Below are 9,579 nucleotides of genomic sequence, written 5' to 3'. Positions count from 1 at the left end.
ACTTCAGTTACTATCGGAGCTGGAGTGACTTTGATGGAATGAACAGCAAGAATCAGAGGAACGCAGATTGTAGAGAGCAAACAACATGAAGTTGAAGCCAATGGGAAAGAGAGGAGCAGCAGCATTAACCTGACAAGAACATGGTCACGCTCTCAAAGGTGCATCAACAGCGAGTGTGGTAAGTGGGCTCGGGCCATTTTATTAAATTAAATCTTATTCCAAATTTTAAAGAGTGGGATGATATTGATCATTTTATTTGGGCATTTGAATTGCTATCTGGTTACCAGCAGTGGGTTAAAAATGAACTTGCGGCATCGATAAGTGGAGAATCTTGGACCTTATGATTTGTGTACAGACAGAAATGTAAGAAAATTAGAAAAGAGTCAGGCAGTAGGAATAGGGAAACAATGCTCCATCTTGCAGACACATGGCAGATGTGACTGGGAAGCAAAGAAGTAACAGACTATAAAGATCTTTGCTGTTTAATGTTAAGGTACAAATTTCTGGAAATAGTTCTGGACAATTTAAGAATCTGGTTATTTAATCACAACTCTTGAGAGTCTAAGCCGCCTGCTGATCATTAATTGGGAAAGTTCAGCATAATTAAAGTGAGTCCAATCATAACTATTATTGTGTATGTTTTTCTTGACTGTGGAATAAAGCCTTTCTTACCAAATGTTTGCTTATTCTGCCTTTTAAAAGCTTGGAAAAGTGTCTCTGCGAAAGGCACGGATATCCAGAGTGGATACTATTCTTGTGCTTCTTAGTTAGGCAATCATACAAGTAGATATAGAGCAGTGTGAATCAACTCCCATTAACAGCAAGATGCCTAAACACCTTACGGGGTTGACTGACACCACTAAACTCGAGAAGGTAGCTACGATAGACCTGAATTTGTAATACACCTATAGCAATATATTAGGTCAGTTGGGAGTATGCTTACTAATCTTTTTCAGGAGGTAAGATTCACACTTACACTGAAAAGGTATCTGAAACATCACTTTTTTTCTGGAAATTAGAGATGTGCACCTTCAGCAATCATTCCTAGTAATACTACCCAACTCCGTCAAATTCTCAATCGTTTGAGCGATTGACATTTGTGAACTGATGGATTGTACAACAGATAGTGACAGGTTGGCTGTTGCTGTCACAAAATAATAATTGATAAGAAATGTATTTTCTTAAACCATATACTTAAGTTAGAGGGGGTTTTCAGGGGGGAGGGGTACGGGGTGGGGGGAGGGGGGAGGGGGGAGGGAGAGGAGGGGAAAAGGACTGCTGACAGGATCTTTCATAAAGCAGGGTTCTTCAAATCTCCAGACTATATTCCAAAGAAACAAAGGATGGGTATGAAGTTTTGCTCTGCAGTCGTGTTATCTTGGCAGTCTTCATTTTTCACAATGCCGCAAGATTGTTGCTGCTGGTGACAGTGATGGTGATGCTGCCTGGCGTCTCACCTTCCCGTCTGTCCTTTGTCTGCAGTTGCAGGGTCTGTTGACTGCTGGGGTCATCTTGGGATTCTTCAAGGGTAACCTCACCCATTAACTTATCGCACAGAATGTTGCTGTTCCAAATCTGTGAACAAAAAAGAGATTTTGATCTCACTCAGTGGCAGAATGAAGCTTTCCTTCCTTCATTTGTAGCTATTTCACACAAAGGATGCTCTGCCATGGGGTTGTGGTTCTTTAAGAAGATAATGAAAGGTTTGTCTATGTAAGAGGGAAGGTTGCTACAATTGATTTCGGAGCCATGGATTCATCAATGTTCCCACTTCTGATGGCAATAAAGTGCATTAAAATGCTATTCTCATAGTTTGAACAAGCAATGGGTTTGGCTAAAAGCTATTTGATCGCATTGGATGGGAATGAGCCTCTGGCGCAGTGGGGGCATTCCTGCCTCTGGGCCGGAAGGTGCAGGGCTCGAACCCCACTCCAGACAGTCCCAGTGAATGGAGTTGGAACTCTGGCTCTGAATTCTGGGTCGACATCCAATTGGATACACGTGAGTGAGGGTGTGGGTATAGGACTAACCATCTTATCGTTGGTATAAAGATGGTTACGGCCATGGAATGAGGGTTGTGGGGGTCTGAAACTCACTGCCTGGAAGGGTAATGGATGCAGAAACCCTCACCATATTTAAAAGGTGCTTGGATGGGCACTTGAAGTGCCATAACCTGTAGGGTTACAGACCTAGAGCTGGTAAATGGGATTAGACTGGATAACCTCTTGTTGGCTGGCGCAGATACGATGGTAAGTACTGCAGCAAATCGAACACGGCCAGGGTGATCTCCTGGACTAGTTTCGATTTACCCATCCAGGCAGAGAGGAATTTTCCCAGATTTATTTTTCCTCAATTGGCCTGGGTTTTTATTTAGTTTTTGCCTCTCCCAGGAGATCACATGGCTCTGGTTGGGGTGGAGTGTAGAATGTTTTGGTGCAAGGGGTGTCACAGTTGTGTGGGGAGGAATGGTTGGGCTGGGTGCTCTTTACCTTTCCGCCATTGTTCATTGGTTTATATGTAACCTTCAGGGCTGCTGACCAAGGGCCGTGCGGCTCTTTGTCGGCCGGCGCGGACACGATGGCCCGAAATGGCCTCCTTCTGCGCTGTAAATTTCTATGTTTCTAATGTGGCCAATCAGACTGTTAATCTGCCTACGAATCCTTCCACTACTTCACACTGTTCACCAAATGGAATAGCAAGAAGACACGAAAAGATCATATTCAATGCAATATTTTGATGTACAACAACCATGGAACTCAGACAATCTTAGAAATAGTCATCCTGTTCACCATGAGTACAACGATCGACCTTCAATGGCAACAGGCACCTTACCTGGATGACTATTGGGAGCTTGCGGTTTCTCCTGTAAAAAATGACGCTGGAATCAAATTGAGGATTCAGTGTGTCTTCAAAGATAGCTGTACGTATTCTGCGATATTCGCATTTAATAATTGCATAAGGATCTGCTCCTGGAAAATGGCAATAAATGGATACAATTCTGTTTTATATCCCTTTGTGAAATATGCTAAATAAACTTGTACTGTATAATACAAAATCATTATATTTAGTTATTATGAAAAGATAATACAAGAAAATATTGACTAATTGTTCTTCAACCTACATTCCTAGATTTGACTGCTTTAAACACGATATACAACTGTCATGCTTTAGGATTTCTGATTACTCGGTCATGAAAGGATTAGGAGTAATTTATATTAACATTAACACCGAGTGGAACAAGGGCAGCAGGTGCATGGGAACACCACCACCTCCAAGTTACACACCATACTGACCTCGAAATATATTGCCGTTCTTTCATCATCACTGGGTCAAAATTCTGGAACTCCCTCCCTAACAGCACTGTGGGAGTACCTTCACCACACGGACTGCAACGGTTGAAGCAAGCAGCTCACCACCACCTTCTCAAGGGCAATTAGGGACAGGCAATAAATGCTGGCCTTGCCAGCGACGCCCACATCCCAGTATCAAATTAAAACATGTTTCAGTCAGCTCACAAGAGGTTAAATTTACAACACCTGGCTTTTGAGAAATGTGCATTAGATTCAGGTGAAGTATTTGAGACAACAGAGATTTGTTAAAACCATTCCAGTAAATATTACATGTGAAGGGTTAGAATGCTCCATCCATGAGGGATGAGTTTCTAGAAGCTCTCACCTAGGAGGGCACTAGCTGGTTGATGGCTCATCTGGTATATCTCTGAACACTTTGGGTGGAACTTTAACCTAAAAAAACGGGTGGGTTGGGGACAGGTGGGAGTTTAAAAATTGGAATTCCAACCTGAACCCACCTCCAATCCACCCGTTTCCGGTTTGAATGGAGGCAGGAAGAGGGGCGGACAGCCAATCCGCTGCCAGGAGGCGGGTTGCCCATTTAAATATTATAATGAGGCTGGAAGTCTCTGCTTTAACCTCCATTTTATATGTAACTTTAGCTGGTCGGGTTTTGTACGCATCGTGAAACCCGCCAGTTAAAGCAAGGCGAGGACTGCTGGATCCAGTGGGTAAGTGGCTTTACACTTGCCTCTTGAATCCAGGGTCCCCATTGAACCCACCCCCCGGGATCAGAGAACCCCCATGAAGTCTCTGATCACCTCAAGGCCTCACCCTGCCTCTGTTCCTCCAGCCCTCACTGTGCTGCTCCGGCCATTGATCCTCTTCAGAACCCCACCCCATCCTCCTCCAACCTCCCCTCAGCCCCTGATCTTCTACCCAGCACCCGCACCCCCGACCTTCTTGCTGACACGGCCCTCCACACCATCTTCTACCCGCCACCACCCACCAACCCCCCCCCCTCCCCCACCCCCGATCTTCTTTCCGACCCGCCCTGATCTTCTTGCCCTCGATGCTTCTCTGGGCCCACCCACCCGCACCTCACCCACCCGATTTTATTGTCACTCCGGCCCCCACGCGATCACTCCCTCCCTGCTGCCGCAGGCCTACCCGCCCGGAGCCAGCCAGCCTCTCAATCTGGCTGGCTGCGGGTGGGAAACAGAGGCTTCCTGTTCAAATCAGGCCCTGCCAGTAAATAGGGCAGGGTCTGCAGGAAACCCATTCTGCCGGGTTTCCTGACCGCCTTGGAGCACACCCCCACCCTCCTCCTCTCCCCCTTACTTCCTTCCCCATTAAAATTCAGCCCTGAGAGTGGGAATAAATGGGTCCTTTTCAGAATGGCAGGCAGTGACTAGTGGGGTACTGCGGGGTTCAGTGCTGGGACCCCAGCTATTTACAATATACATTAATGATTTAGACGAAGGAATTGAATGTAATATCTCCAAGTTTGCAGATGACACTAAGCTGGGTGGCAGTGCAAGCTGCGAGGAGGATGCTTGGAGGCTGCAGGGGGACTTGGACAGGTTAGGTGAATGAGCAAATGCATGGCAGATGCAGTATAATGTGGATAAGTCTGAGGCTATCCACTTTGGTTGCAAAAACAGGAAGGCAGATTATTATCTGAATGGTGACAGATTTGTAAAAGGGGAGGTGCAACGAGACCTGGATGTCATGGTACATCAGTCATTGAAGGTAGGCATGCAGGTACAGCAGACAGTAAAGAAGGCAAATGGCATAGAAACATAGAAACATAGAAAATAGGTGCAGGAGCAGGCCATTCAGCCCTTCTAGCCTGCACCGCCATTCAATGAGTTCATGGCTGAACATGAAACTTCAGTACCCCCTTCCTGCTTTCTCGCCATAACACTTGATCCCAAGAGTAGTAAGGACTTCATCTAACTCCCTTTTGAATATATTTAGTGAATTGGCCTCAACTACTTTCTGTGGTAGAGAATTCCACAGGTTCACCACTCTCTGGGTGAAGAAGTTTCTCCTCATCTCGGTCCTAAATGGCTTACCCCTTATCCTCAGACTGTGACCCCTGGTTCTGGACTTCCCCAACATTGGGAACATTCTTTCTGCATCTAACCTGTCTAAACCCGTCAGAATTTTAAACGTTTCTATGAGGTCCCCTCTCATTCTTCTGAACTCCAATGAATACAAGCCCAGTTGATCCAATCTTTCTTGATAGGTCAGTCCCGCCATCCCGGGAATCAGTCTGGTGAACCTTCGCTGCACTCCCTCAATAGCAAGAATGTCCTTCCTTAAGTTAGGAGACCAAAACTGTACACACAATACTCCAGGTGTGGCCTCACCAAGGCCCTGTACAACTGTAGCAACACCTCCCTGCCCCTGTATTCAAATCCCCTCGCTATGAAGGCCAACATGCCATTTGCTTTCTTAACCGCCTGCTGTACCTGCATGCTAACCTTCAATGACTGATGTACCATGACACCCAGGTCTCGTTGCACCTTCCCTTTTCCTAATCTGTCACCATTCAGATAATAGTCTGTCTCTCTGTTTTTACCACCAAAGTGGATAACCTCACATTTATCCACATTATACTTCATCTGCCATGCATTTGCCCACTCACCTAACCTATCCAAGTCACTCTGCAGCCTCATAGCATCCTCCTCGCAGCTCACACTGCCACCCAACTTAGTATCATCCGCAAATTTGGAGATACTGCATTTAATCCCCTCGTCTAAATCATTAATGTACAATGTAAACAGCTGGGGCCCCAGCACAGAACCTTGCGGCACTCCACTAGTCACTGCCTGCCATTCTGAAAAGTACCCGTTTACTCCTACTCTTTGCTTCCTGTCTGACAACCAGTTCTCAATCCACGTCAGCACACTACCCCCAATCCCATGTGCTTTAACTTTGCACATTAATCTCTTGTGTGGGACCTTGTCGAAAGCCTTCTGAAAGTCCAAATATACTATATCAACTGGTTCTCCTTTGTCCACTTTACTGGAAACATCCTCAAAAAATTCCAGAAGATTTGTCAAGCATGATTTCCCTTTCACAGGTCCAAGTCAGCATGGATTTATCATGTCACCATTTTCCAGATGCACTGCTATGACATCCTTAATAATTGATTCCATCATTTTACCCACTACTGAGGTCAGGCTGACCGGTCTATAATTCCCTGTTTTCTCTCTCCCTCCTTTTTTAAAAAGTGGGGTTACATTGGCTACCCTCCACTCCATAGGAACTGATCCAGAGTCAATGGAATGTTGGAAAATGACTGTCAATGCATCCGCTATTTCCAAGGCCACCTCCTTAAGTACTCTAGGATGCAGTCCATCAGGCCCTGGGGATTTATCGGCCTTCAATCCCATCAATTTCCCCAACACAATTTCCCGACTAATAAAGATTTCCCTCAGTTCCCCCTCCTTACTAGACCCTCTGACCCCTTTTATATCCGGAAGGTTGTTTGTATCCTCCTTAGTGAATACCGAACCAAAGTACTTGTTCAATTGGTCTGCCATTTCTTTGTTCCCCGTTATGACTTCCCCTGATTCTGACTGCAGGGGACCTACGTTTGTCTTCACCAACCTTTTTCTCTTTACATACCTATAGAAACTTTTGCAATCCGCCTTAATGTTCCCTGCAAGCTTCTTCTCGTACTCCATTTTCCCTGCCCTAATCAAACCCTTTGTCCTCCTCTGCTGAGTTCTAAATTTCTCCCAGTCCCCAGGTTCGCTGCTATTTCTGGCCAATTTGTATGCCACTTCCTTGGCTTTAATACTATCCCTGATTTCCCTAGATAGCCACGGTTGAGCCACCTTCCCTTTTCTATTTTTACGCCAGACAGGAATGTACAATTGTTGTAATTCATCCAGGCGGTCTCTAAATGTCTGCCATTGCCCATCCACAGTCAACCCCCTAAGTATCATTCGCCAATCTATCCTAGCCAATTCACGCCTCATACCTTCAAAGTTACCCTTCTTTAAGTTCTGGACCATGGTCTCTGAATTAACTGTTTCATTCTCCATCCTAATGCAGAATTCCACCATATTATGGTCACTCTTCCCCAAGGGGCCTCGCACAATGAGATTGTTAATTAGTCCTCTCTCATTACACAACACCCAGTCTAAGATGGCCTCCCCCCTAGTTGGTTCCTCAACATATTGGTCTAGAAAACCATCCCTTATGCACTCCAGGAAATCCTCCTCCACCGTATTGCTTCCAGTTTGGCTAGCCCAATCTATGTGCATATTAAAGTCACCCATTATAACTGCTACACCTTTATTGCATGCACCCCTAATTTCCTGTTTGATGCCCTCCCCAACATCCCTATTACTGTTTGGAGGTCTGTACACAACTCCTACTAACGTTTTTTGCCCTTTGGTGTTCTGCAGCTCTACCCATATAGATTCCACATCATCCAAGCTAATGTCTTTCCTAATTATTGCATTAATCTCCTCTTTAACCAGCAATGCTACCCCACCTCCTTTTCCTTTTATTCTATCCTTCCTGAATGTTGAATACCCCTGAATGTTGAGTTCCCAGCCCTGATCATCCTGGAGCCATGTCTCCGTAATCCCAATCACATCATATTTGTTAACATCTATTTGCACAATTAATTCATCCACCTTATTGCGGATACTCCTTGCATTAAGACACAAAGCCTTCAGGCTTGTTTTATTAACACCCTTTGTCCTTTTAGAATTTTGCTGTACAGTGGCCCTTTTTGTTCTTTGCCTTGGGTTTCTCTGCCGTCCACTTTTCCTCATCTCCTTTCTGTCTTTTGCTTTTGTCTCCTTTTTGTTTCCCTCTGTCTCCCTGCATTGGTTCCCATCCCCCTGCCATATTAGTTTAAATCCTCCCCAACAGCACTAGCAAACACTCCCCCTGGTCTTCATAGCGAGGGGATTTGAGTACAGGAGCAAGGAAGTCTTACTGCAGTTGTACAGGGCCTTGGTGAGAGCACACCTTGAATATTGTGTACAGTTTTGGTCTCCTAATCTGAGGAAGGACATTCTTGCTATAGAGGGAGTGCAGCGAAAGTTCACCAGACTGATTCCCAGGATGCCAGAACTGACATATGAAGAAAGGCTGGATCGACTAGGCTTATTTTCACTGTAATTTAGAAGAATGACAGGGGATCTCATAGAAACATATAAAATTCAAACGGGATTAGACAGGTTAGATACAGGAAGAATGTTCCCGATGTTGGAGAAGTCCAGAACCAGGGGTCACAGTCTAAGGATAAGGGGTAAGCCATTTAGCACTGAGATGAGGAGAAACTTCTTCACTCAGAGAATTGTGAACCTGTCGAGTTCTCTACTACAGAAAGTTGTTGAGGCCAGTTTGTTAGATATATTCAAAAGAGAGTTAGATGTGGCCCTTACAGCTAAAGGGACCAAGGGGTAGGGAGAGAAAGCAGGAATGGGGTACTGAAGTTGCATGATCAGCCATGATCATATTGAATGGTGGTGCAGGCTCAAAGGGCCGAATGGCCTACTCTTGCACCCACTTTCTATGTTTCTATGAGAGTGGGTCAGAGGTAAATCCCTTGGGTTCCTATCTAGAAGCACACCGTCTAAGGCCTAGAGAGTGGGAAAATTCACTTTTTTAAGTTCAGGGCTGACCTGTTTCACACAGTCTTCTGGTGCATTTAGCCCGCTAACAAGGGACAGAGCGGCATGATTTGTTATTTTCTATGTTGTTAGGGGTGTTACAGAAATAAGATGAAGTAAGATGAGATTTGTAAGGTACGTTCTGCTTGTTCACTTATAATTTGTAAAATAAATCAGACTGTTGACTTATAATCAATCTTGTCTCAATGGTGTCCGTCAGACCTCCTTTCAGAAAATTGATGAAGCACATGTGGCATGCTCATATAACAAGGCCCCGTCATGGCATGATGGGATTAGTTATTAGGCAGTTAAGGTAAACTCCTGATGGGATTTGCTAATGGGAGAAACTGGCGACATCAAACCTGAGAGAGTATCTCGCGCTGAGCCGAATGTGCTACAATTATATTGTCCCTGTTTAAATAATGTTTTTGGTGAATTTTCCTATTTATAACGACAAATGATGTTGGTGCTGGGATCGTTCCTGTTTCAGTCACTCAAGTGTTAGCATTAAGCTCCCCCAGGTCAGCTACAGAATGGTTATATACAGTTAAAATGCTCTCTACTCTGTTCCTACAACATGACAACCCCAACCTCAGAAGAGCACTCCCTGCTGCATCCTTAGAATATTTTTCATTTCTCAC

General features: G+C 44.9%; 1 protein-coding gene across 1 annotated transcript in view; it reads right to left on the bottom strand.

Annotated features, from left to right (window-relative positions):
* Positions 1-1,348: 1,348 nt before the first annotated feature.
* LOC139265113 (calpain-5-like) overlaps positions 1,349-9,579 on the bottom strand; it is a 228,259-nt gene continuing 220,028 nt past the window's right edge. The window contains exons 12-13 of the mRNA XM_070882021.1: positions 2,833-2,969; positions 1,349-1,575 (exon numbers count right to left, since the gene is read on the bottom strand). Of these exons, the coding sequence (XP_070738122.1) occupies positions 1,396-1,575; positions 2,833-2,969 (317 nt within the window). The 3' untranslated portion in view covers positions 1,349-1,395. The remainder of the gene's footprint in view (positions 1,576-2,832; positions 2,970-9,579) is intronic.

This window comes from Pristiophorus japonicus, chromosome 6, assembly GCF_044704955.1.
Source record: "Pristiophorus japonicus isolate sPriJap1 chromosome 6, sPriJap1.hap1, whole genome shotgun sequence".
Taxonomy (NCBI): Eukaryota; Metazoa; Chordata; class Chondrichthyes; family Pristiophoridae; genus Pristiophorus; species Pristiophorus japonicus.
The sequence above is the reverse complement of the archived record's forward strand: the minus strand, read 5'-3'. Positions and strand labels throughout refer to the sequence as shown.